We start from the raw sequence: 27,751 nt of genomic DNA on the forward strand, positions 1-27,751 counted from the left end.
TTTTTAATTTTTAAATAAAACCCTACTGATCTCCCCCATCGAATCCTTTTTCTTGTTAAGCTCTTGTTTGATTTATCAGGAACTCGATTGGTGATCTCTCTTTGGAGTTCTTGTTTATCGTAGATTTCATTGATTTGTGCCTGTTTCTAGTTGGGAAAATTCTCATGGATCTATCGTTTTTAGTTTACTCGGTTTTGGTTCACTGTATGTAGATCTTTTAGAATTCAGCAATTCCGACAGGTTCCGTGCTCGAACTGGATTTCGATTCCTCCCAGTTCCGTTTGATTTTCGGGGAAAGGTGAACTGGTTATCGGGCGAAAATGAAGGTGCCGTGTTGCTCTGTGTGCCAAACGCGGTACAACGAGGAGGAGAGAGTTCCCTTGCTGCTCCAATGCGGGCATGGGTTCTGTAAGGAGTGTTTATCGAAGATGTTCTCGGCGTCGACGGACACAACTCTATCCTGCCCCCGGTGTCGGCACGTGTCCGTGGTGGGGAACTCGGTGCAAGCGCTTCGCAAGAACTACGCAATGCTCGCGCTCATACACTCGGCTTCGAACTCTTCTTCCGCCGGGAATTTTGATTGCGATTGCACTGACGACGAGGATGATGATAGCAGTGGCGATGGCGATGAGGAGGAGGAAGCGGCTCGGTGCTTCCGGGGCTCCAGTGCCTCAAGCTCCGGTGGATGCGGGCCGATGATCGAAGTTGGGACGCATCAGGAGATGAAGCTGGTGAAGCGTATCGGAGGGGGGAGGCGAGCTGGGGTCGAGATGTGGGAAGCTGTAATTGGTGGAGGCGGCAATGACGGCCGTGGAAAACGGTGTAAGCATCAAGTAGCAGTGAAAAAGGTTGCAGTAACGGAGGAGATGGATGTGGATTGGATGCTGGGGCAGCTGGATAGTTTGCGGCGGACTTCGATGTGGTGCAGGAATATCTGTACGTTCCATGGTGTCGTGAAAATGGAGGGTTCTCTGTGCCTTGTGATGGACAGGTGTCATGGCTCTGTCCATTCTGCTATGCAGCGAAATGAAGGCAGGCTCACTTTGGAGCAAATCCTAAGGTTTCGTTGTCTTCTCATTCCTTTTCTACTCTATTCCCTTTGCTTGGATGTGTTAAAGGATATATATTATATAAGTCAGATGATTTTGTATAGGATTAAATGCTTGGTTGGCTAAAATGTTGTACTTTGCGGCTCTATATTAAGTCACTGTGGAGATATGGTGCATTCAGCAAGTTTTGATGCATTTGGAAAGGTCTAAAGTTGATACATTTATCAAGATATAGGACCTTTCAGTATCATCTGTTTATCACCTTTTTTGTGCTTGTATATGATGACTTCATATCTCAGTTGAAATGGTCATTTTATGAGCTAGCGAATTCATCTAGCTGTACATAAGTCAGGTTTTGTAGTTTGGATTGCAGGTTCGACAATTTGACTGTAATATTTGAGTTTGTGCTCGTTGTTTCAACAGTTGCATGTCTAATGTAAATAGTATTTGTCAAGGAATGGTTTAGACAGACATTTCATGCATCAGATTTATATTATTGGTTGAGAAAATATGCTGACTTATCTTGTCAGGAAAATCTGAAGATCTATGACTTTACCTGGTTTTTGGAATTATTAGTTACTGCATTTATATATGGAGGGTGCCACGTGCACAAGATATGGGTTCCGCTTAACTGCTTGCGTTTTCCTAGAAGTCTGCGGCCACCCTGTATTACACTGCTAAGCATTAGTATGTTCGAGTTGGTTCTATTGCGTCTTACTTCTTTATTAAAAGAGAGAAAAATTTGTAACGCTTATTTGTTTTTTTTTTCCCCAGAGAGAAAAAGAAATTATACTAGAAGTGGTGCTTTTTATTAGTTGACAATGCTGTAGACATATGATGTAGAACAAATTAGTTTTGATTTGCCTACTGAGAAATTGGGAAAAAAACTAGATATCTCACCTGGAGTTTTTAGGCATTACACCTAAAGTTTAATTGAGTCACACAATCAATTATGATAAATTTTTAAAAATATTATTGTATACTTGAACGAATAATAAGTGAAACTACGAAACTAGCTGTAATAATCTTTTCCTAACTAGAATTAAACTAGAAAAGTGGAAACTAGTAGAATTTAGAATACCAATCCTAATACAACTAGAAAATAATGTTAATAAGAATTATTCTAATACAATTAGGAAACAATACTAATAAGAATAAACTCATAACATTAATAAGACTCATAAATAATAAACTAAAAACTAATTGAATAATAAATAAATTCCTAGTATGGTTATGTGCCATCAACATATGTACTCCTTTTTTCTTTGTGGCAGAGCCATTCAGCAACTATACTTATGCATTTAGGAATCTCATGGTGATGGGGAGAGTTTGATATTAGTTCCTTCCTGATAGACAGTCAGCTGCATGGAAATGTCTAAAGGCCTGATAGTGTAGATTATATGATATCAAGCAGTGTTTCTTATAAATATCTCCACTTTAGTATCTTTCTATCTCATTGCTCAGAAATGTAAGAGATTTGACGAACATTTTTTAGTTGTTTAAGGCTAGAATTTTAAAGGAAAACCGGGGGAAAAGAAACTTCAAGAGAATTGTACTATTTTTTGGAGAAACTAATTGGAACGGAATTCCTTTTATAATGGTCATGTTTTGGGAGAAAAAAAGAAGAGAAAAAAGAAGAGAGTATTATTTTTGACTTGAAGAGATAAATGAATATCGCAGTCCTAGGAATATGGGACAGTCAAATAAGCATTTAAGGGCAGCAGTGACCAACCTCTGCCAGTGGCTTGAACTGATGAAATATGCAAACTTCTGTAAGTTTCTTTGAGATTTGTAGAATAGGTTCTAGCACTAAGAGGAGTCCTTTTTTTAACAGCTACCTAAATCTCATATCTTCAAAGGAAGAGACCTCTTTCTTCTGAAATTTCTCTGTTTTAAGGGTGATAAATATTGAGGAAAGTGAAATTTGTTATTCTGTGTATTGTAATTTAATCTGTGAGTCCCAAGATCACTGGTGAATTGTAGGCTTAACAGAAAAAGGTGCAAAATATTTGGATTTTTCTATGTTGCTTGCTGCCAATGTGATGCATTTGACACTTTGTTACATTGCACTTATTCATCTATGGTAAAATTTAGAGTAGATGCAATGATTTTTCTGCCCTTCCCATCATAAAGAAAAGGAGTGAATAAAATAATTATAGGATTCGTAGCTATTCCTTGACCTCAATTACTTGATAGTTAAGGTTAGGTCATAATTTTCATTTTTTACTTAACAATTGGCTTTGTAAGAATCACAAATCTACCTTGTCATTCCAACTCTTAGATAATTTTTATTGTATTTGTATTCCTTTCCCTATTCCGTGGTATTAGATTTCAGCTAAACTTAGCCTTAATGGAACACTTAATTATTTTTGAGCTTGATATCACATGCCAAGTTGTATTTGCTATTTCAAGCTTGTAACAGCCATTTAGCAATTAGTGGTTTGTTTTTAATTGATTTTTTGCTTTTCTTAAAAATAAGTTGCAAATTATGTAGTCATAGCAGAGATAAAAATATTGGAAGTTGAAGATTTCTATGTTTGAATATCCTCCTTGTTCGGTCAGGAAAAACGATGCCACCACCATAAAGTACCCCAAATACTATGGAATTTAGTAACCTTATGGGTCTCTATGAATTTAAATTAACTCTGAACGTTAACAAAAGATTTTCATTTATTTTGAAATGTCACAATCTCCAAAAGATATGCAAATTTTTTTGGGTAAATATATGGAAATGTTTTAAGGTTTCTTTCCTTGGTAATTTCTTTTTTTGGTTTTCTGTACTGTGATGCTTCCTATGTTTGTGTTTTTGAGAATGAAATGGACAAAAGTCATTTTCAGTCATCAATTTGAGCCTGAAAAGGAAAGCCAAAAGAAACAGGTGGTAGAGAGTCAATAAATACAGTGACTTCTGCAAAGCCAGACTTAAAGGGGCTCATTGTTTGCTAAGAGACTTAGAAACGTTTCAATTCTTGCTTGCTTTTGGTGACAATTGTTAATTTCCCATAATGTTTAATATGACTAAGTTCTAAAATTAGCGTCTGATGTTATGCAAAATACTATAAATTTCAGGATTAAAATGGATTAGTGACTGTAGTCATCAATTGATAATTTCTATCTTTGTAATCACTTCTTGTCATTATATGAAGAGGATTCTCTTTTTAATCTGTTTATACATAGGGATGCTAACTTAATCATGCTATTTTTTGCTTCTTTATTGTTATTGTATTTGATAATTAGGCTTGGTTAAAGTAACTATTAGCTGACTGTGACTCTTGCCATAACATAGCAAGTTTTCTTGTCAATTGTAGATATGGTGCAGACATAGCACGAGGGGTGGCTGAGCTTCATGCAGCAGGTGTTGCTTGTATGAATCTAAAACCATCCAATCTTCTTTTGGATGCAAGTGGTCATGCTGTCGTTTCTGATTATGGACTGGCCGCAATTCTGAAGAGACCTGGCTGCAGAAAAGCTCGAACAGATTGCGATTCTTCAAGGGTCCATTCATGTATGGACTGCACAATGCTTAGCCCACATTATACTGCCCCAGAGGCATGGGAGCCAGTGAGGAAATCTTTGAATTTGTTCTGGGAGGATGCAATTGGTATATCTGCAGAATCAGATGCCTGGAGTTTTGGTTGTACATTGGTGGAAATGTGCACTGGTTCTATTCCGTATGTTTAGATGACATTCTTCTTCCTATTTTTCATTTTCTGTACCTGCTGTGTCATTCATGCTCTAATTCCTATATGACCCAAGTAGACATTTTTTTTTGCAGGTGGGCTGGTTTGAGTGCAGAGGAAATTTATAGAGCTGTTGTCAAGGCTCGAAAACTGCCTCCTCAGTATGCTAGCGTAGTAGGTGTTGGAATTCCTAGGGAATTATGGAAGATGATTGGTGAATGCCTTCAGTTTAAGCCATCAAAAAGACCAACATTTCATGCAATGTTGGCGACATTTCTGCGTCATTTGCAAGAGGTCCCACGCAGCCCTCCTACGAGTCCTGATAAGTAAGACTTTTGAGTCTGTATTTTTACTCTCTCTTCTTTTACTTTCTTGCTTTGTCATGGACCTTTCCAACAGATGCTTTAGTCCTTGTCCGAATGGCTTATGACTTTGTTCTGGGCATACTGATATAGTTGCTAGTGCTGCCAAATGGGTTCTAACATGCACATAGACCTAGCCTTTTCCACTTTAATTTGCCGATGGAGTTATGTTCTCTGTTTGTTTGAATGCAGTGGCTTCTTGAAATTCTCTGGATCAAATGCTGCAAAACCACAACCTGCATCTGATGAGGACATTTTCCAAGATAATTCTAGCCATCTTCATAGACTTGTCTCTGAGGGAGATGTGAAAGGTGTAAGGTTTGTCCAGCTTATTACATGCTTTCCTTTTCTAACTTTTTTCTGGAAGGCTGTCAGCTTTGTATCTTATTCCTAGCTTCCTTTTTTTCAGAGGTTTTCTCTCAAAGGCTGCAGAGGGAAACAGTGGAAACTCAGTGCGTTCACTTTTAGAGGCACAGAATACTGATGGCCAAGCTGCTCTCCACTTGGCTTGTAGATGTGGTAGTGCTGAACTAGTGGAGGCTATTTTGGAGCATGAAGAGGCAGATGTTGATGTTCTGGACAAAGATGGAGATCCTCCACTTGTTTTTGCTTTAGCAGCTGGATCCCCTGAATGTGTTCAGGCTCTCATCAAAAGAGGGGCTAACGTTCGATCTAGATTGAGAGAAGGATTTGGACCATCTGTTGCTCATGTCTGTGCTTACCATGGACAGCCTGATTGCATGCGTGTAAGTCTAGAATTGGGCCAAATGTAGTTTTATTTCTTATTCTTTTATGCTTCTCCCACTTTATCCATTTGTATTAATGTTTACAATAATGGCAGGAGCTACTGTTGGCTGGGGCTGATCCAAATGCAGTTGATGATGAGGGTGAATCTGTATTACATAGAGCTATTGCCAAGAAATATACAGATTGTGCTATTGTGATATTGGAAAATGGCGGCTGTAGATCAATGGCTGTTTTGAATTCAAAAAATTTAACGTGAGTATATAATTTCTTCTTACTAAACAACTAGACAAAACACAGATATGCTTATTTCATTCTTCTTAGCCAAATTTGAAGGAAATTTCAGGAGACTCTAACCAATTTTTTTAAAGTAAAATTATGGTATTGATTCATTCACAAACACAAAAATGGGTGTCAACCTATATACAAAAATATTTACATGTCATTCAACTTATCACTAAGGTCTCCAAAACCTTCTATTGAATAAAGAGAATATCATCTTAATAAAAACCCAGAGTCTGGAACCATCTATCTCTAATGCTATCAAATTCATCTTCCACCTCCTCAAAAGCTCCCGTCTTTCTCTCTTTCCACGCCATCCAAAGATAGCAAGGAGAATGAGATTAACATATTTCTTCCACTTACCATGTCTATAATTAGTGGCATCTGTTGGTACTGGAGGCTTACTGAATCTAATTTGGCCCTGTTGTTTACTCAATCATCTACTAGAAATCAAGGGCAAAAAATTTGATCTTTGATGTATAATGTGTAGTTGTTGTTTGTGACATAGTGATATTTGAGAATGTGCAGATATTAATTTCTTTTTTGTTCATTTGAAAATATGAAGTACTTGTGCATTTCTCAACTCCAGCTGAGTGCCTTAGGTTTTCTCTTCCAAAGAACAAAAAGCTTCAGTATTTGATGCCAATTAATCTTAGTTCAGAAAAAAATTATGATGCGAACTTCGTTAAGATTGATGCATGAAAACAAGAATTGGACGAATCCTGGCATGAACAGATCCAAATTCCAGTTCTTTGGCCAAAATAGTAGCAAATATAACATCCTAAATTATGTTTCTTCTTTGAAATTTCCCGTTCTTGAACTTTCAACAATTTTTAAGATTTGCATTGAATTTCATAAGCATCATGCACGTCTCGCTAAATGTTGCTGCATTTTGCATGTTTCTCTTTTACTTGATTTCATGCCGTCTGATTTTTTGTTTATTGATTATATGAATGTCACAGACCATTGCATTTATCTGTAGCAACATGGAATGTGACTGTTCTCAAAAGGTGGGTGGAAATTGCTTCTCAAGAAGAGATCGACGAGGCAATTGATATTCCTAGTCCTGTTGGTACTGCATTGTGCATGGCCGCTGCTGTCAAGAAAGATCATGAAATTGGTATGTTAGAATATGTGTCGTATACATTGCAACTTTCAGACTGAGCTTGCTGTTAATTTTTGTGTTTATTCTTATTACCTTATGCTTTATGGATGAAATTTCACAGGTCAAGGCAAATATTCTTTTTGTAAGAGCAGAACTATTGTTCTTTTAAAATGATTGTAGAAAATCATAGAAGAGAATTTGGTTTAATTTCTGTTTGCATAGTGGGAGGAATCATCAAATGGTTAAGGTGTGTCCGGTAACCATATATTGTTATTCCTTTCTCTTATAAAGCTGTTAGGAATTGGTTGCATTCCTTTCCTATAAATAAGCACCCCATGGTGAAGGAAATAAGACAAGTAGAAGAGAATTTTTCCATTCTGAAAACTTCATGGTATTAGAGCAATTCTGATCCAGGAGCTTCATCCCGACTGAGGCGAAGTCATAGATGGTCACGGGTGAGCTATCATCTTCTCCACTCGAAGTTTCCTCGGGTTCCTATCTTCCCGCACTCATCAACCATGGTTTAGTTGAGCAATCTTCGTCATTCATTATCGGGCACAAACTAAACGGCAACAACTATCTCTAGTGGTCATCGTCGGTGCTGCTGTTGATCCGGGGCAAGGGCCGAGATGAATACCTCTACCTGCCAACGATCCGAATGCCCGAACATGGAAAATCGAAAACAACATGGTTATGTCATGGTTAGTAAACTCGATAACATCTGAAATTGGAGAGAATTTTCTCCTCTACGAGACCGCACATGAAATCTAGGAAGCGTCTCGGGAATTCTACTCCAATAAGGAGAATAGCTCTGTCATCTTCGAAATTGAGTTCAGCCTCCACGATCTGTGACAAGGTGAGTTAAACGTAACCCAGTATTACAATACTCTAACTTGCAGTTGGCAGCAACTTGACGCGTTTGAAGAACATCGTTGGAGCTATCCCGAAGATGCCAAACTCTTCAAATTGATTATTGAGCAGAAGCGAATTTTCAAGTTCCTACTAGGGTTAAACAAAAATTTTGATGAAGTGTGAGGATGGGTATTGGGAATCAAACCGCTGTCAAGCATCCGCGATTTGTTCTTCGAGATTCGGTGGGAAGAAAGCCGAAAGAAAATGATGATGGGAGGCACGCAATCCACTCACCTAATAAAAAATGCATCTGCATTTACAATCCGAACACTGGATTCTCGTGGAAAGAGGGGACAACCGTGGTGTGACTATTGCATGAAACCCAGTCACATACGCAAAAAATGCTGGAAACTTCATGGAAGACCTGGTGACAGAAAGCCCTCCAAGTCTGAAAACCCCAACAACTACCAAATTAATCATGCAACCTCTGAAGATACTCTACTGACCGTTGCGGAACTGCCCATTTAGTCCAGAGCAGATGGATGCTCTCCAGAGAATGTTTTCTCAGAAGAATCATCTCATTAATGCTTCGATAGCACATAAAAGTAAAATTCCCCTTGGTTTATCAGCTTGCTCTGGAAAACGACAAGTTTGGATTGTGGACTCCGGAGCATCCGATCACACGACGGGTGATGCTTCACTGCTCCAACAGTACAACTCGTGTAAAGAAGGGTTCACAATGAGAATTGCTGACGGGTCCATCTCTAAAGTAGCAGGAATGAGTTTTGTTGTTTTGTCACCATATTTGATTTTTTATTCCGTTCTATATGTCCCAAATTTGGATTGTAATTTGTTATATGTGAGCAAACTTTCTGGAGATCTAAATTGTGCTGTTAAATTTGTCTCTCATGTATGTGAATTTCAGGACTTGGACTCAGGGAGAACAATTGACAATGGTAGGATGAATTTAGGGTTGTACCTTCTTCAAGCCGACACCTCTAGGAGACAAACTCACAATGCAGTATGTGCAAACTCTGTTTATGTAAGTCATTCAAATAGTGACCATGATATCATGTTGTGGTATTATCGATTAAGACACCCAAATTTCTTATACTTAAAAAAATTGTTCCCTTTATTGTTCAAGAATAAGAATTCTTTTTCATTTCAGTGTGTAGTATGTCAATTCTCTAAACATATTCGAAAATACTTTCCTAATCTATCATACAAACCCTCAAAACCATTTGCATTAATTCATAGCGATGTATGGGGACCTTTCAGGATCACTAACATCACCATAAGTAGGTGGTTTGTATCATTTATTGATGATCATACGAGAATTACCTTGGTATTACTCATGAGAGAAAAATATGAAGTTGGACCCATATTTCAGAAATTCAACATTATGATTTAAACTTAATTTCATACCACCATATAAGTGTTGAAGTCTGATAACGCATGTAAGTACTTCGAAACCACATTTGAAAAATACTTTACTGAACATGACATTATCCATCAAAACTCTTGTGTACATACCCCACAACAAACGATATAGTCAAAAGAAAAAATAGGCATATTCTTGAGATTGCTCGATCAACTATGTTTACTACTCATGTCCCAAAATACCTTTGGGGAAAGACAATACTCGCTGCCACATACTTAATAAAACCGAATGTCCTCCCCTATCCTTTATTTTCAGTCACCCTATAATCTCCTCCTACAAACTTTTCTTGAATCTCATATCTTAAATACTCTTCCATTTAAAGTTTTTGGTTGCTCAGCATATGTTCATATTCATGCACACCTTAGGGGAAAACTTGACCCAAAAGCTCTCAAATGCATCTTTGTTGGGTACTCTTCTAATAAAAAAGGATACAAATGTCTTTTTCTGGACACCTGTCAATTCTATAACACAATGGATGTCACATTCTTTGAAAACCAACATTTTTACCCCACAATTGATATTCAGGTGGAGAACTTTACTCAAGAATATCAATTGTGGGATGTGAGTATACTCTTTCTTTATCCACTGATTTCACCAAATGCACCTTTTCTGGAGTCTGAACCTAATGCTTTACGTGAAACCACACACAAAGAGTCTGAGCCAATGGCAGTAACTGAAAACACATTGTCTGCAATTAATGAGTTACGTGTTTACACCAGAAGGAACAAGGTTCAAGAAGAGAAAGTGCCTGAATTGACCAAGCCTTGACATGAATCAATTCCTGCTCCAGATGTCCAGAAATTAATAAGTAATGAGATCTCAGTCCCTACTACTAATACTGATACTGAACTGCCTATTGCTTTAAGAAAAGGAACTCGCACATGCACCAAACATTTTATATAGGACTATATCTCATTTGACAAGCTGTTTTCGAAGCATTATGCATTTGTGAGCAAGTTAGATAGTAATTCCCCAGAGCCGAAAACAATCCATGAAGCACTCCAAGCACCAGAATGGAGAACAGCCATCCATGAGAAAATTAGAGCACTTGAGAAGAATGTAATATGGGAGTTAACAGATCTACCTCTAGAGAAGCATCATGTGGGATGCAAGTGGGTCTTTACAACTAAATACAATTCTGATGGAAGTGTGAATCGGTATAAAGCTCGCCTGGTAGCCAAAGACTTTACTTAGTCCTATAGGATAGACTATCAAGAGACATTTGCGTCAGTAGCCAAACACAATACAATTCGGGTATTACTTTCACTTGTCTCAGATCTTGATTGGTCACTTTGTCAGGTAGATGTGAAAAATATTTTTCTTAACGGTGATCTAGAAGAAGAAGTATACATGGACGTCCCACCAGGATTTGAACTAACAAACAATCCTCATAAAGTGTACAAACTCAAAAAGTTACTTTATGGTCTTAAACAATCCCCAAGGGCATAGTTTGGTAGATTCACAAAGGTAGTGAAACAAGTAAGGTATGAGCAATGTCAGTCAGATTACATACTGTTTGTCAAACACTGTATCTTAGGTCAAAAAACTATTTTGATTGTCTATGTAGATGATATCATTCTGACAGGGGAGCATATTGAGGAAATTAAGAAGCTTAAAGAGTTTTTGGCTAAAGAATTTGAAATTAAAGATTTTGAAATGCTCAAGTACTTCATTGGCATGGAGGTAGCTTGGTCCAAAAGGGGAATTTCAATATTACAACGGAAATATGTTCTAAACCTTTTGAAGGAGACAGGGATGCTCGGAAGTAAACCTGCAGACACACCTATGGATCAAACCGTGAAACTAGGATTCAAGATTAGTGAGAAAACAGTTGATAAAGAGAGGTATCAAAGATTTGTAGGCGAACTCATCTATTTGGCACATATAAGACCCAACATCAGTTTTGCAGTTAGTACAGTAAGTCAATTCATGAATCAACCAACTGAGGAATACATGAAGGCTGTATATCGGATTCTGAGATACCTAAAGATGACTCTAGGTCAAGGATTGTTCTTCAAAAAGTCAATGAATAGGGATATTGAAATCTTCACTGATGTCTATTGGGCAGGATCAATAACAGACAGAAGGTCTACATCAGGATACTGTACCTATGTCTGGGGAAACTTGGTCACTTGGCGCAGTAAGAAACAGTCAGTGGTATCTTGTAGCAGTGCAGAATCTGAATTTTAGGCACTCGTTCATGTAATATGTGAGGGAGTGTGGTTGAGGAGGATACTATTAGAACTAAAAGCTTCTGTTAACATTCCTATGAAAATATAGTGTGACAACCAATCAACCATTAGTATGGTCAAGAATCCAGTACATCATGACCGAACCAAGAATGTAGAAATTGATCGACATTTCATTAAGGAAAAAATGGAAGAGGAAACTATAACTCTTGTGTACATTCCAACTAGTCAACAAATTGCAGACATCCTAACAAAAGTTCTACCAAAAGGGATCTTTGATGACATTGTATCCAATGTAGGTTTACTTAACATATATGTAAACTAAATTGAGGGGGAGTGTAGAAAATCATAGAAAGGAATTTGGTTTAATTTCTGTTTGCTTAGTGGGAGGAATCATCAAATGGTTAAGATGTGTCCAGTAACCATATATTGTTATTCCTTTCCCCCATAAAGCTGTTAGGAATTGGTTGCATTCATTTCCTATAAATAAGCACTCCATGGTGAAGGAAATAAGACAAATAGAAGAGAATTTTTCCATTCTCAAAACTTCAATGATTTTACCAATTGCAAGGATGAAACTTAAAATGAGGTTTAGAAAGTTAAGTTTGGGTAGTTGCTGCCTTAGATTGGGAGAAGTAAGAGGAACACAAGTCCGAGTGTTCATGAGTTGTTGGTTGGTTGAAGAGACCCATAATAGGGTTGTAATGTGGTGGCTATTGGATAAGAATGCTATTATTAGTTAATTTGCAGTATCACAATTTTATCAGAACTGTAATTATGGAGATGCTACAATCATGATTCATGTCTTCCGGGGTCATAACTCATGATTATAGCCTATTTGGAACACTAGGTCTTATTTTAAGAAAATTTTATTTTGGATTAATTTTACCTCCAATTTATATTAATTTATACCTAATATACACTCGTCTTAACCAATAAATTAGCACCAGAACCTAGTGCTATATATATATATTGTAGATTCCAACATTTAAATAAACAAGATGGTTTGATTATTTTTGGTTAATTGTATTAATGATATATACAAAATATAAAAATTCCGAATAAGATCAGTGTACACCATTCTATGTACTATGGAGAGAATCACTTTTCTGGCAACATTATGGTCAAGGTGCATGAAAAGTTCTCGGATATAACTATCTCCAACTTACATCCGAATTGAGAGATTATTATTTGGCATTTAGGATCCCACATTCTCTATGTTTTATTTCTCTAGATTGTTTTGCTTAGCATAGCTTGTTACCATTAGGAGGAAGTCTTAATTTCCATTTTTTTGAGATAAAAAGTGTATAGTGTAAATATTAACAAAGGTACCAAGGGGGTACCACTCATATACAAAAGAATTACAAGTCAGTTAGAAGATCAAGAACATCCCAAAATTTTCCATCCTATAAATGTCGTAACCCGAAACTAAAGAATAAAAAATATTTAATCACCTATCTCCAGTATTAACATTCTCCCCTTCAACCTCCTTAAAAGTTCTAGCATTCCTCTCATTCCATATCATCCAAAAAACGAATAAAGGGCCAAGATTGAGATAAGTTTTCTTTTTACAATTTTCCACTCACACCCGTAACTCATCTCTCACTAACCCTACAATCACCCAATTAATCCCTAGAAATCCATGCACCATACTCCATAAGTTATACACAATCGGGCATCAAAAAAGAATGTGGTTATAGGATTCTGCAGCCATCTTGCATAAAAAATAGTAGTTCACTACATTTTCCCCCTTCACGAGTTTATCAGTGGTCAAGATGCCTTCTCTACCTGCTTCCTAAGCAAAAAGAGAAATTCTTGGTGGGGCTTTCACCTTCCATATCTGATTAATCGAAAAATTAACTGTCCCCACCCCTTCCCTCCTTGTCGGATACTTGTAATTTGATTTGATAGTGAATTCCCCTTTGTGTTTATTTCCTTCTTTTCTTAATAAAGCTTCTTCTTTCTATTCCTAAAAAATCCAATATCTTTTCCTGTGGGGTGACTTTGAGGAGCAAAAGAGGCTTCACTTGGTTGGCTGAAACATGGTAAGGCTTCTTTGCTTGAGAGGTGAGGTTGGGATTAGATCAGTGGGTGAATTCCATAAAACTCTTCTTGGTCTATGGCTTCAAAGATTTATGAATGATTGAGGTAATCTTTGGTTGAGGGTGATCAAAACTAAATTTGGGATGGAGACGAGGTGACAGAGGTCCATGTAGTCAAGACTCCCACATGGCTTGGGTCTTTGAAAGAAATTTATTCGGGTCGGAATGAATCATAGGTGCCTTGGATGGAGGGTTATGTTGAGGCAGGATTTGGTTGGATGGTTGGAGTTGTTTTCTCCTTGACAAGATTTAAACTATGGTAGAGACTTTCTCTTGTGCCCTTGGGTCTGGAGTTTGGGTAGTTGACCTTGGAAAAAATCTTAGTGATTGGGAGGTGGATGAATATGTCAATTTTCTTTAGTGTTTATCTAATTATAATAATCTGTCTTAAGGTAATGATAAAGATTTTTTATGAAATCTTTCTAACCAACTAGCTTATCACTTTTATTGATCACGCTAACTTCTTCTGGAAATAGATTTGGAAGCTTAATTGCCTATCCTAATCTTGCACTTTTTGCTTGGGAAGCAACAAGAGGAAGGATTCTAACTACAGAAAACCTTAGAAAAAGGGGAAAATTGTCATGTATGGTTGTTATTTTTGCAAGAATGGTGATTGAAACAACGTACGACCTTTTTTGGCGCTTCTTCTTTCTTTGGCTCTAGCATGCTCTTTATGGCTTATGGGATTGAGGTGGGTGCTAGTAGGATATGTGGTAGATGAAATTTGGGCTTGGGAAGGCATCTAGGTGATAAGTTTCATAAGAAACTCTTATCACTTATCCTGCCATTCAGGTTATTTGAAAAGAGAGGAGCAGGGTTTTGTGGATATAGAATCTTCTTTTATAGGATCAGAAACATGGGTTCTGATCTTATGTTTTTATCTTAAGGTCATCTTCTTGATTTACAAGGACTTAGGGGACCTTATTGATGTTTTGATTGATTTGTCAATCTGTGTGTTTTTAGGTTGCACCTCTTAGGTGCCTTATTAATATAAGAGCTATTAGAGAGGGGGAGGGGGGGGGAAGGAGAGTGACATGTAGAAGTATGAGAAACATCAATAATTGGGAAGTAAATGACTATGAGACTCTCCTCCAAGCTTTTTCTACCACTACAGTTAATAGGAATAACGATAACCTACTTTGGGGACTCAATGCTAGAGAAGAGTCCTTCTCGGTCAGATCTTTCTACGATCATCTCACTAATAATGATGTCATGGACATCAGTTTTCCTTTTTAGCCAATTTGGAAGGTTAACACTCCCACCAAAGTTGTTTTCTTTGCGTGGGAAGCAGGTCGATGATGTATTCTTACTTTTGCAAAATTGATTAGGAAGGGAAAAATTAGTGAAGAGATTTTTTTTTTTTTAATTGTAAAAAGGATGCAAAGTCGTGTAATTACACCATTCTATGGTGTCCATTTGTGTGTAAATGTGGACCTTGGCTAATGAGTTATTAGGCATCAGTTGGATGATGACTGCTTCGGTGAGAGAAGAGATTTGGGCGTGAAAGGGAATTAGTTGGGGAAAGAAACATATTAGTGTCATTCCTCTTATTATTTTTTGGATGGTGTGGAAGAGAGAAACATGAGAGCTTTTGAGGGGGCGGAAGATGACTTTAATAGGGTTAGAGATAGATGGTTTCAGATCTTGAGTTTTATTTATTTATTTATTTTTTGGGTCATCCTCTTATTCAATAGAGGATTTTGGAGACCTTATTAATATTTTGGTTGACATATAAGTATTTTGTTACTTGGGTTGACACCCACTTGATGCTTGTGAATGAACCATACCATACTTTTTATTTCAAAAGAATTAATAAATCTTTTCCCTTTTCTTTTTTAAAAGGGAAAGGTTTTGAAATGAGTGGATAAAGATGTACTTATCTTTATTTTATTTCAAAAAGAAAACATGTACCTGTCTATATGAACTTGGGCTTGAGACGTGTTTTAAATAACTTCTTTCTAAAGAACTTTATAATTCTAAAAAAATTTTTAAGGGATATTGATAATTAATTTTTTTTCTTCTCTTTCAGCATGTCTTATCTTTTTTTTTTTCTGCAATTAGACATTTTAGTAATTATTATGTCTCTTTTATTTATTTTTTTTTATGAATACTCAAGAATAATAAAACAATTGGAGCAACTTTTGTATGTTTCCTAGAGGGAAGAGAACTGGTGCGGATATTACTTGCTGCTGGAGCTGATCCAACTGCCCAAGATGCACAGCATTGCCGAACAGCTTTGCATACATCTGCCATGGCAAATAATGTTGAATTGGTCAAAGTAAGATATACTGTTTCCATACGTCTTGATATGATACCACTTTGTTGGCAACACCCTGTTTGCGACCATTTCTCTTCTGGTTCTCTTAAACAAAATTTTATCTTCGTGAAATTTGAGTAGATTATTCTGGAAGCTGGAGTGGATGTGAACATAAGGAATGTCCATAATACAATACCTCTCCATGTAGCTCTGGCTAGAGGAGCTAAAGCGTGTGTTGGGATGCTTTTAGCTGCTGGAGCAGATTGTAATCTCCAGGTTTCTTTTCATCACCTCTAACTTCATTCATTAAAACACCTTGATGCTTAGTACACACTGCCAGTGATTGGATGATTTTCTTGAAATCAAATCAATGTTGCGTGCTCAGATGCTATCTAACTATATATTATAATGACCTGAAACTAATAATATACGAATTATAAAAAGCTACTTCACTACTCTGAACCATGGGGGTTCACCATGAAAGTTAAGATTTTAAAGAGATGAAATGTTGTGAAATGGCTTTTGCTTTTGATTAGTGATAAAAAAAATAAATTAGCATTAGATAAGACTTGACACCTATTATATCCGCACTTGGTACTGTGAACTTTCTGTTTGCTCTTCTGTTAACATATATCGTTATTTTCTAGAAGTTTTTCTATGTAAGACGTAGATTACAGCAGTGTGAACAATTTAATTTGACATGGTTGCAATCTGCAATCTTTTATTTTATTGTTCCTGAAGTTTGCTGCCAGCAAATTCATCTTCTGGAGAAAAAATTCAACGGGGAATGAATCAATACCATCTCAACTCCAATCCTACCTGGTTAACAATCTAAGTTTCTTACCGTTTTTAGAGAAAAAGAAGTTTCACTTCGGACGCTTTCTTTTCTATCCATTTGAAGGGTTGGGTAAGAAGGAACAAGCTTAACAATTCATGGTGCAATGCTCTCTTAGTGGGGTATCGAGTCTAATGATTAGAGTGCAGTGCCAGAATTTTTGGTCCACGGACGTTATCTTAAGTAACCTTTCCCAGAAAATATTAGGTTAGGAATGCTAGTGCTGATATGGGAGAGACTCCTATTAAGGAAAATATAAGGTAGACCTTAAATAATTAAATTCCTAAATAAAATAAAACCCTTCTACTAATGATGTTCTAAGCTTAGCTAGACTATATAATAATTTGTAGATTTGCTAGAAATCTGATTCCTAATAATATTATGAGATCAAGTTCATGTCCATTCTGCATCATTCTCCCTCGTTAAACACTCAACCTTGAGTTTGAAATGTTGAAGTATCCAAAAACACGATCTTGGAGCTTTCAAAAAGATATTTTGGTAAACTTTCCATCCTTGCCAAAAGCAAACAAAATGGAAATGCATGATTGTTTAGGAGTGTAAAATCTTTATGGTATGATGCTAAGAGATATAAAGGCATGGGGTGTATCCTTAAATTGGATTCTGAAAAGGCTTACGAGATGGTTAATTGGGGTTTTTTGGATAAAGTATTTATTAAAATAATGTATATATAATAATGTAATACAAAATATTTGTTGATAATTTATATTTTTTTTGATTTTTTGTTAAGAAATAACTGCTTATTTTTTTATTTATTCAAATGCATAAATGCTAATATTTTAAATAAAAATTTATTTGCTTTAAGTGATTTAAAATAATCAACTGCTTTAGTTTCATCTTTTTCAGTAATCCCAATCATCCTCTTAACTACAATTGGTGCATATGTGCATCTAAATATGTATCATTCTGGATGTTGTCTGTAGTGAATATATATCAACAGCCTATACTGTTCAAGAATCATCCTGTTTATACTCAATATGTTTGTTTTTTCATTTCTTTGTCTAAATGTAAGTCATTCTGCTTGGCTAATGCAAGTATCTTGTTGACTTCTTGCCATATCCTTGCTTGTTACCAGTGCAGTTATGCTCTCATGAGATTCCACTTATTTACTATCAATTTATTATCAGGATGATGAAGGTGATAATGCCTTCCATATAGCAGCAGATGCCGCAAAAATGATACGTGAAAATCTTGACTGGCTTATTATTATGCTTAGGAAGCCTAATGCTGCTGTTGAGGTTAGAAACCACAGGTCAGTTCAAGTTATATGCATTGCTCTTCATTTTCATTTTGATAGGGCATTCTCAACTCTGGTAATGCTAGTTTTCCTTCAACTATTCTAAAATATTTTATATTTTAAACATCTGCTTTTTGTCTGTTTGATTCTCTAAAGTTGACTTTAGAGTAAATGTTGGGGTCCCTACTACTGGATCTTGTTATGAGACGATGGACATAAAAGCAAATAGACGAGAAGAATTCTTTTTAGATTTTCTGTATTTACCTGTTTTTAGATTAAAATTAAGGGTTCGTTAGAGAGAGAGAACTTGCAGTCTCTCGAGTTAAAAAGTGTTTCATTTGAATCATACATACATACCTTTTCCTCAAGAAGACAACCTTGTTGTCAACACTACAGAAACCGTTAATTGTAGGAATAAATTTCCAAGGTGGCCTAAACTACACCTCTTGACTTTAACAAGACTTATTCTCGCATATTACAACACCTATAGCATTTTACACATATAATACAACCTATATAATTATCGTACATTTTTTATTGTCTATTTCTTCTACACCCTTGCAAAAGGAACTATTTTGTTCCTAACATCACTTCCCCTTGAAAAGGCGCTTGTCCTCAAGTGCAAAGTCTAGATATCAAAGAGCCATTTGATCCGCAAGCTTCCAAGAAGCATCTGTTGGAGGAAGTTCCTCCTGCAGGATAAGTAGCTGATGCTGCCCCTTGTTGCTACTAGAGTCCAACTGAACCTTGGGAGAAGGAAGAGGAATACGTTGATTCGTAGGAGGGAGAGTAGGGGAGATGCCCTGAGATCAAGTGAGGAGACATGAGAAAGTGGATGTAACTTGAAAATTGATGGAAGCACCAATTGTCAGCTACTTCCCACTGCCGTGAAGTACCTTAAAGAGTTCCATAAAAGCGGGGCAACTTTTGAATCTTTTATTGCTAAGAGAAATTTGGTAATCAGGTTGTAATTCAACAAGACCAAATCCCCGACATTAAAGGTGACCTCTTGGTGATGAACCTCAGAAAATTGTTTCATGCACTGTTGAACTTGGAACAACCTGTGCCTCAGTCTCTGTAACACCTGATGACGAGTTTGCAATTCACAATCCACACAAAATTCTATTGTTATTTAGGACTTGAAGAAGTGACAGAGAATTGGCGAAGGATGTGAATCCAATGACCTATTTTAGGGTACCTTATAAATTCATGATTGTTTTAGGTCATCCCTATCTAGGAAAATTTAAGGAAGCTAGTTCCTATTCTAGCACATGTATCTAATCTTGACTATGAGCTTGTCAGATGGTGAAAACTAACTGCTTTCCTTTTGTTTCATGTGTTAATATGAGCTTCTCAGTTTGATATAAACTGTCTACGGACTGTTGGGAATCCACTGGGTTATTGCAGATACAGTTTGAGATGAATTTTGGGCTTGGGATGAGATTTGTATAAAGAAGAAGATAGTAAAGCTTATTCCTTTAACCATTTTTTGGTTAGTGTGAAAAGAGAGAAAAAATAGAGCATTTGAAGGGTGTGAGGGGGATATGGTCTGAATTAGTATTAGGTGGATACATATTTTTTGGTCTTTAATTCTGGTCATGACATAATAGGTGGAAGGATTTGGGGAAGGTCATTAATTTCCTAACTAAGATGTAAATATTTTCTACACAGTTGACATTCCCTTGGTGTTGTATACTTATAATATAGGAGAAGAAGTTGCGGGAAGAGTTCGAGAGGGCAACAACCATCCCCCCCACAAGGGATGCCTTATCCAAGAGGACTTCGGTTTCTTCTCTTCATCCTTTGAGTTATCTTGATTTTCTTAAGTCTTTTTTGGACTCCACTCGCGGACAACAAGAACTTTACTATTGGGAAGTTCGACTTCAAGTAAAACATGTGTTCTACAAGAGAGGAAAGAGATAACGCTTCACGAGGATTTGGTCAAGTCACCTTGATCCTAGCTGAACTTTAGTATTTTAATTCCACTCCAACTTTGCATTGTTCATAATTCTTCAGATCTAATTCTACAAAATAAATTAATAAAATAAAAGAAGTGCAAGCTGAGTCACCTTGGGATACCCCAACCTAAGAAGGACACTATAAGCCGCCAAGAGAGAAGAGCTTTTATTTTAGTTGTTGTCTATTTAGTTTAATTATTATTTTAATACAATTTTGGGTTGTAATTAAATTAAGAGTTTAATCAAGATTTTAATTTCTGAGTTCTATTAGAATTAGACAAGTGAATGCCTATATAAAGGCTTCCCTCCTTCAGTTGTAATCATTCAATCTCAGATCAATAAAAATTATTCAGTTGTTTACTTTAAACTATTGCTAATTGTGAGTGTTCAACCAAGTGAGGTTTCTTTAACCGTCTTGTTGAGTTTAGTAATTGGATCAACTTATCAAGGTGTACTTGTAACGTCCTTCCGTTCCTGTTTTAATTCCTAATTACCTTGGTTTACATTCACAAGTTGAATGTGGGTTAAGTAAGAAAGATTTATTTAAGAATTTAAGTTATCTGCATGCTGATGTTATATGTGGGATTTTTGATTGCATGTGTTGATCCTAGGTTCCGCATTAGAAAATCTATTGACAGAAATTTTTATATGGGTTAAAAAGAGTCTTTTTGGAGTTCGGTTTGGTTTGGAAAGTCTCCTGAAGTTGTGATGGAGTTTGGTTTACACTGGAGTTGACCATTTTGTTTTTGTTCATCATTTTGTTGTTGGAAATTTTTTTGTTATCATGTATGTTGATGATATTGTTATCGCATGTGACAATAAGAAGGGATTCAAGAGTTCAAGCTTTAAATTCAAAATTAAGAATAAATATTTGGAGCCCTTGTGGTACTTGTTTGGTATTGAGGTAGCTATATCAAAATTGTAATTTGTTTGTGACAAAAAATGTGGTATGGGCTAACATTATATAACCCAATTGAGACATTGTAGAATAGGCTAACCCTCTCTTAATATCTTTTTGAGCAAGAGCTAAAGTAGCTCCTAATAATACTGTTATTATACCTATCAAAGAAATTAGATACATTATGTAAGGTATGCCTATGAAAAGAGGAAGAAGCCGAGCTACAAGAAAAATTCCTGCCGCTACCATAGTAGCAGCATGTATAAGAGCCGAAATAGGAGTAGGACCTTCCGTCACATCAGGTAACCATACATGAAGTAAATTTCTGAATGAGATAGGGTGTTGGGACCTAAACCAGTTAATACTCCTCGGCCGCTAATCTTGAATTAGGTGCAGATGGGAGTGAACTGTCGTGTGTTTAACAATTCAATTACCTCCTTGTGACACATCCAGGAATTTTGTTTCACTGTGAGTTTTATAAGCCACTTTGTGGAATCTCCTTGAACTAGTAATTGAAATTGGTTGTGCATCTTAAGATTTCTTAATGGTGCAGTTGAGTGGATTGCTCTATAGAATCATGGGTATACTTGGATATGGGGATAGAAAAGTTAATTGAGCTGGTTTTGCTTTTAATCTTAGATCTAGCGCTTGCTTTTGTGTCTTTATGTGTGACAAAATGGTGTCCTGGAAGAGCAAGAAGCAAACTATAGTTGACAGATCTAGTATTGGGTTCAGGAAATTGAGCTGTGGCTCATACTACATGAGTTGATTTGATTGAAAGATCTATTTTATGAATTTGGTTTTCATAATCACAACCAAGCAATGATCCATATTTCTTAGACACAATTTTTCATGAGAAAATTGAATATATTGAGTTTTTTTTTTTATTTTTTATCATTTTAGTCGAGAAAAGATTCTAAAAAAATGTGATTAAGACCATTCATCTGAAGTCAGCAAACTAACTAGCTGATGTACTTACAAAATCCTTACATGTTTGTGTGAAGTTCAATTGTAATAAACTTGGTGCAGATAGTACATATGCTCAAGCTTCAAGGGGAGTGCTGCAGTATAAATATCTTTCCTTTTAGTTATTTTCTTTGTATGATCTTTCTTACAAAGTTAATTTTCTTATGTATTGGTTTTCTTTTCTCGGATACATATTCCCATAAATATTAATATTTTCTTTTGAACATATGTTGAACTTAAAACATTTGTACAACTTGGTGTAGGAGCCAGTTGTTGCTCTGTTTTTGTTAATTAGTTTCAGCAAATGTAGGGTATATTTGTGATTGATTCACGTGTTGTGCCTTGTAGGCTTGCATGTGAAGGTATGTGTTGTATAAATAATAGATTAACTGCTTTTCTATTATGTTAAACATTTTGGATTGATCATAATCAATCATTTAACAAAAGCAAATGGAGTCTCAATTACTACTTTTGACACGATAATCGTTTATTGCGTCCCTGAGTTGAATTTGGTGCTGCACTGGTGCTCGAGTTCAGCTGCAAATTTCAATTTTTTTCTTGACCTTGTAAATGTATATTGTGATGGCAGTGGTAAGACACTACGTGATTTCTTGGAGGCCCTTCCCCGGGAATGGATTCCTGAAGATCTGATGGAAGCACTTGTCAATAGGGGAGTCCATCTATCTCCCACAATGTGAGGGGAAGAATCATATAATTGTGCTATTTTGAATTTGTTAGGTGTATCAATATGCATGCCTGTTCTTATATTGGCAATGACTTTCAGATTTGAAGTGGGAGATTGGGTTAAGTTCAAAAGAAGTGTCACGATGCCAACATATGGATGGCAAGGTGCAAAACATAAGAGTGTTGGCTTTGTGCAAACTGTTCTGGACAAAGATAATCTGATTGTATCATTTTGTTCCGGTGAGGCTCGTGTTTTGGCAAATGAAGTTTTGAAAGTGATTCCCCTAGACAGGGGCCAGCATGTTCAGCTTAAAACAGATGTCAAAGAGCCAAGGTTTGGTTCTATACTGTTTCTATTATAATTTATTTTCTAAGAAAAACATATTTCATGTTACTGGAAAGAACTTTGAAATTTGGTTACAACGGTTAAGCTTTTAGGTTAAATTTCTTTTATGCCAAATTCACCAATTTTTTGCCAAGTTGATCATTGATTTGCAATGAGCCTTTTAGCTTCATAACTCGTAGTTAGCCATATCTAGGTGTAAGCAAGCCAGCTTTGACCAAAATGTTCGTCTGGGGCAAGTACTAAATCTTAATATCTTTGTTGTGCTTGGTTTTGGTTCCGGTAAGAAGTTGTTCGGTAATTCGGATTTACTTGTACGTATCCAAACCTGACCTATGTAATTTACAAAATCAAAAAGGTGTTTATAAAATTTAATTAGGTACTGGTAAGCACCTTTAGGATAAATTTGCATATTGGTTAAGCTCCTTTTAGCAATGCCAATGGGTTCTAGGCCCAGTTAAAATTAGTTTGAAATATATTGTTAGAAATAGAGGAAAAATGTCAGATTTCTGCTAACGACATCATACAACTACTCAAATTGTTGGTCTCATCGATATTTATTAGTGGAGCAATTGAAACTTTTCGTTACAAGACGTGTATTATAGTTTCATTAGCTGGCTCTTTTTTTTATGCTTGTGCAAAAAATTGAGAAAAAAAATCTACTTCATGATTATAAAAATTTGTAACTCATCTCAAGACTGATCTTTAGTTACCTTAGTTTCTCACCAGCCTGTTTGTGCAATTTCTTAATTAGGGTTAAATATCTGATGAGTTATCTTGTTCTCAGGTTTGGTTGGCGAGGTCAATCACGTGACAGTGTTGGTACTGTTTTGTGTGTTGATGATGATGGGATTCTGCGAGTTGGGTTTCCTGGAGCATCCAGAGGTTGGAAAGCTGATCCTGCAGAAATGGAAAGAGTTGAGGAGTTCAAGGTTGGAGACTGGGTTCGTATCCGCCCATCTCTTACATCAGCAAAGCATGGTTTAGGATCTGTAACGCCAGGGAGTATTGGTATAGTGTATTGTATCAGACCAGATAGTAGTCTCTTGTTGGAAATAAGCTATCTTCCAAATCCATGGCACTGCGAACCAGAGGAGGTTGAGCCTGTTACCCCTTTCAGGGTACAAGAGAATCTTGTTAATGCAAGTTGTTAATTTTGTCAATTATTTCTTTAAGATAAAACAAGTAACAGATGGTGGTTTGCATAATTTTATAGATTGGTGACCGGGTATGTGTGAAGCGATCTGTTGCTGAACCTAGATATGCTTGGGGTGGTGAGACACATCATAGTGTTGGAAGAATTAGTGAGATAGAGAATGATGGTCTTCTTATAATTGAAATACCAAATCGACCTATACCATGGCAGGCTGATCCTTCTGACATGGAAAAGGTTGATGATTTCAAGGTATTAACTCACTTCATTTTATTTATTATGTTAAAAACTGGAGATCGAAAGATCACTAGTGAATATTACGGACTTTTCTATGTGAATATTTTCCAAGAGCAGGTTGGTGATTGGGTTAGGGTGAAGGCTTCAGTATCATCCCCAAAATATGGGTGGGAAGACATTACGCGAAACAGCATCGGAGTGATTCATAGCTTGGAGGATGATGGGGACGTAGGCATTGCTTTCTGCTTCAGAAGTAAACCTTTCTGCTGCTCTGTGACAGATGTGGAGAAGGTGACCCCTTTTGAAGTGGGACAAGAGATTCATTTACTCTCATCTGTCACTCAACCACGACTTGGATGGTCAAACGAAACTCCTGCAACTGTTGGAAAAATTATGAGAATTGACATGGATGGGGCTTTGAATGTAAGCATAATAGATTCTACTTCCAACTTTTCTGCTCTAATCAGCCACTTATAAATATTACATACTCTAACAGTATCTTCTTTCTTTCCCCTGTAAAAATGCTAGTGGCACCACTTGATTCATTAACAGTAGTGTCATGAGAGGCATCTGTTACTGATATCTGGGATTGAGTCAACTAATTTTACATTTCTATGTAGGTTCGAGTGGCTGGCAGGCAGAGCTTGTGGAAAGTTTCTCCTGGAGATGCAGAACCGCTGTCAGGATTTGAAGTTGGGGACTGGGTTCGTTCAAAACCTAGCATGGGGAATAGACCAAGTTATGACTGGAGCAGTCTTGGGAAAGAGGGTTTGGCTGTTGTGCACAGTATTCAAGATACTGGTTATTTAGAATTGGCTTGTTGTTTCCGTAAAGGAAGATGGCCTACTCATTTTGCAGAGGTTGAGAAGGTACCATGCTTTAAAGTTGGGCAGCATGTTCATTTCCGAAAAGGTTTGGTTGAGCCAAGATGGGGCTGGAGAGGGACTCAGCCCAATTCACGAGGCATAATAACAGATGTTCATGCTGATGGAGAAATAAGAATTTCTTTCTTTGGGTTGCCTGGGTTATGGAGAGGAGATCCTGCAGATTTTGAAGCAGAACAGATGTTTGAGGTTGGAGAGTGGGTGAGATTGAGAGAGTGTGCCAATAGTTGGAAGTCCATTGGGCCAGGCAGTATTGGTGTTGTCCATGGAATAGGGTATGAGGGGGATGACTGGGACGGAAGCACCTTCGTTGGGTTTTGTGGGGAGCAAGAAAGATGGGTGGGGCAGACTTCCCATCTAGAAAGAGTTGATCGGCTTGTAGTTGGTCAGAAGGTCAGGGTGAAACTCTCAGTGAAGCAGCCAAGATTTGGGTGGTCAGGCCATAGCCACGGAAGTATTGGTACCATATCTGCTATTGATGCTGATGGAAAGCTCAGAATATACACTCCAGCTGGTTCTAAAACTTGGATGCTTGATCCATCAGAAGTAGAAGTAGTTGAAGAACAGGAACTTCAAATTGGAGACTGGGTCCAGGTTAAGGCATCGGTTTCAACACCCACTCACCAGTGGGGGGAGGTGACTCATTCAAGTATTGGAGTGGTGCATCGGATGGAAGGTATGGAATTATGGGTAGCATTCTGCTTCATGGACAGGTTATGGCTTTGTAAAGCTTCGGAAATGGAAAGGGTGAGGCCATTCAGAGTGGGAGATAGAGTGAGAATCAAAGGAGGATTGGTGACACCAAGGTGGGGGTGGGGAATGGAAACCCATGCAAGCAAAGGTAAGGTTGTCGGCGTAGACGCAAATGGAAAGTTGAGGATAAAATTTCAGTGGAGAGAAGGGAGGCCATGGATTGGTGATCCTGCAGATATTGTTCTTGACGAGAGTTCTTCTGTACAATAGGTGCTTCTTGAAAGACATTTTAAATTATATGGTTTCGCCTAAGTTCATTCCTCCAGCTTTTGGGGCCCGGAAGTTTTGGGGTTTCTGCCCCTAACTCATTGGCTAAAGTAGGCTGTTTCTACTGCTTGGAGTAACTGACTAAGCTTGTTCGAAGCTTTCGCCTTTTACTGCAGTGGTCATATGGAGGACTTATTTCTTGTTGATAAACATAAAAATACAGAGAGATGGATACAGACATGGGAGAGGCTTATTGGCATGCCTTGCTGTTACATTATAGGAAATACAAGGACAGCCAAGAATTCATAGCTATAGTGCCATTTGATTCTCATAGGTTAATGTAGCTATTTAGGTTGTTGAGGTATGTATATGGTCTTTTATGTTTATCTTTGTACAAATTGAACGATATTACCTTGTGAGCTGTGCTTTTTCTAATAATTTTATAGCACTCAGGGAGCTGGTGGTTGAGCTCCTTTTCTTCACATATTTTCCCATGAAAACTGCTAGTTGAGTTGAGTTGTGTTCAAACACATGAAAACTTCCATTTTCGTCTCTCTGGGGAAATCGATTGACGTTTGCAGTTCAAAAACCCCAAAATCAGGTAGAACCTCGATGAGCTTTTCGAGTTGATATCGCGATCTTGATTTTTTACTGTTATCACGATAAGCGATATCCCTCGTAGATACTAAATTATAAAAAACGACAGTGTTCACTGATACTGTCGGAATTATGAATCCTCTTGAGTTGATATGTTTAGATGGCATAAGTAGTTAGTTCAATCAATCTGTTTTTTTTATTATCGTTAAATTTATTTATAAATTTATATTTTTTTTAAAAAAAAGTTTATAAAATTATATTTTTTTAAAAAAATTCAGTGCATTGTATATCAACTACAATTGGAAACAGAATAAAAGTTATAATGATTTAATTTGATTTTTAAGAGTGTAAAAATGCATTTGAAGTAATATGGCTTCAGGATCATTATCATGAGATAAAATGGGTTTGACCAAAATTGAGATGGTCCCCTACTCGAATATATATTGTTTCAAAAATATATATTAAATTATGAATTCAACATTAAAATACCTAATCTAAAATTACATATTAATTTATTATTTTCTTGATAAAGCACATTAATTTAGTAATTATTAGTTAATTAATTAATTAATTAATTAATTATTATTATTATTATTATTAATGGTCACAACATTATGATTGGTAGTGAAATGGGGCTAAAAAGTGAAGTACCCTTAATTTATTTTTGGTAATTGCACCTTATATTTTATTGTATTTTAAAAATTATATTATAGTGTAGTGCCTAATCCTAAGGCCTAGGGTAGGGTAGGGTGTAGGGTAGGGTGTAAGGTGTAGGGCATGGTCCTCTTAGGCTTTTTGGTTGGAGTGATGGGATTGATAAGCCTAAAAAGCAAACCCTAATGATGCCTACTACTCCAAATCTCATGTAAATTTGGCATTTTCATCTTTTAGAAATCCACTAACCTAAAAAGCACCATT

The 27,751-nt window shown here is 36.7% G+C and overlaps 1 protein-coding gene across 2 annotated transcripts; it reads left to right on the top strand.

Annotated features, from left to right (window-relative positions):
• Positions 1-26,718, top strand: KEG (protein kinase KEG). Of its 2 annotated transcripts, none has more exons than XM_088210134.1 (16): positions 1-1,060; positions 4,358-4,720; positions 4,825-5,055; positions 5,284-5,409; positions 5,501-5,837; positions 5,933-6,090; positions 7,080-7,237; positions 15,963-16,084; positions 16,205-16,339; positions 18,044-18,168; positions 22,565-22,669; positions 22,760-22,993; positions 23,790-24,123; positions 24,219-24,407; positions 24,510-24,815; positions 25,013-26,718. In XM_088210134.1, the coding sequence occupies exons 1-16, from the start codon at positions 321-323 to the stop codon at positions 26,237-26,239; spliced, it is 4,890 nt and encodes a 1,629-aa protein (XP_088066260.1). In that variant the 5' UTR covers positions 1-320; the 3' UTR covers positions 26,240-26,718. The 2 variants fall into 2 exon arrangements, with proteins under 2 accessions (XP_088066260.1, XP_088066261.1); XM_088210135.1 differs by having other exon boundaries at positions 23,790-24,099.
• Positions 26,719-27,751: the final 1,033 nt, after the last annotated feature.

This window comes from Carica papaya, chromosome 8 (genome assembly GCF_054855325.1).
Source record: "Carica papaya isolate Zhongbai chromosome 8, ASM5485532v1, whole genome shotgun sequence".
Classification (NCBI taxonomy): Eukaryota; Viridiplantae; Streptophyta; class Magnoliopsida; order Brassicales; family Caricaceae; genus Carica; species Carica papaya.

Excerpts from the sequence above, each read along its gene's own strand:
- KEG (XM_088210134.1), top strand. The coding sequence starts at position 321 with ATGAAGGTGCCGTGTTGCTCTGTGTGCCAAACGCGGTACAACGAGGAG. Across the intron at positions 1,061-4,357 it reads ACTTTGGAGCAAATCCTAAG|ATATGGTGCAGACATAGCAC; the intron begins GTTTCGTTGTCT and ends TGTCAATTGTAG. Across the intron at positions 24,408-24,509 it reads AAAAGGTTGATGATTTCAAG|GTTGGTGATTGGGTTAGGGT; the intron begins GTATTAACTCAC and ends TTCCAAGAGCAG.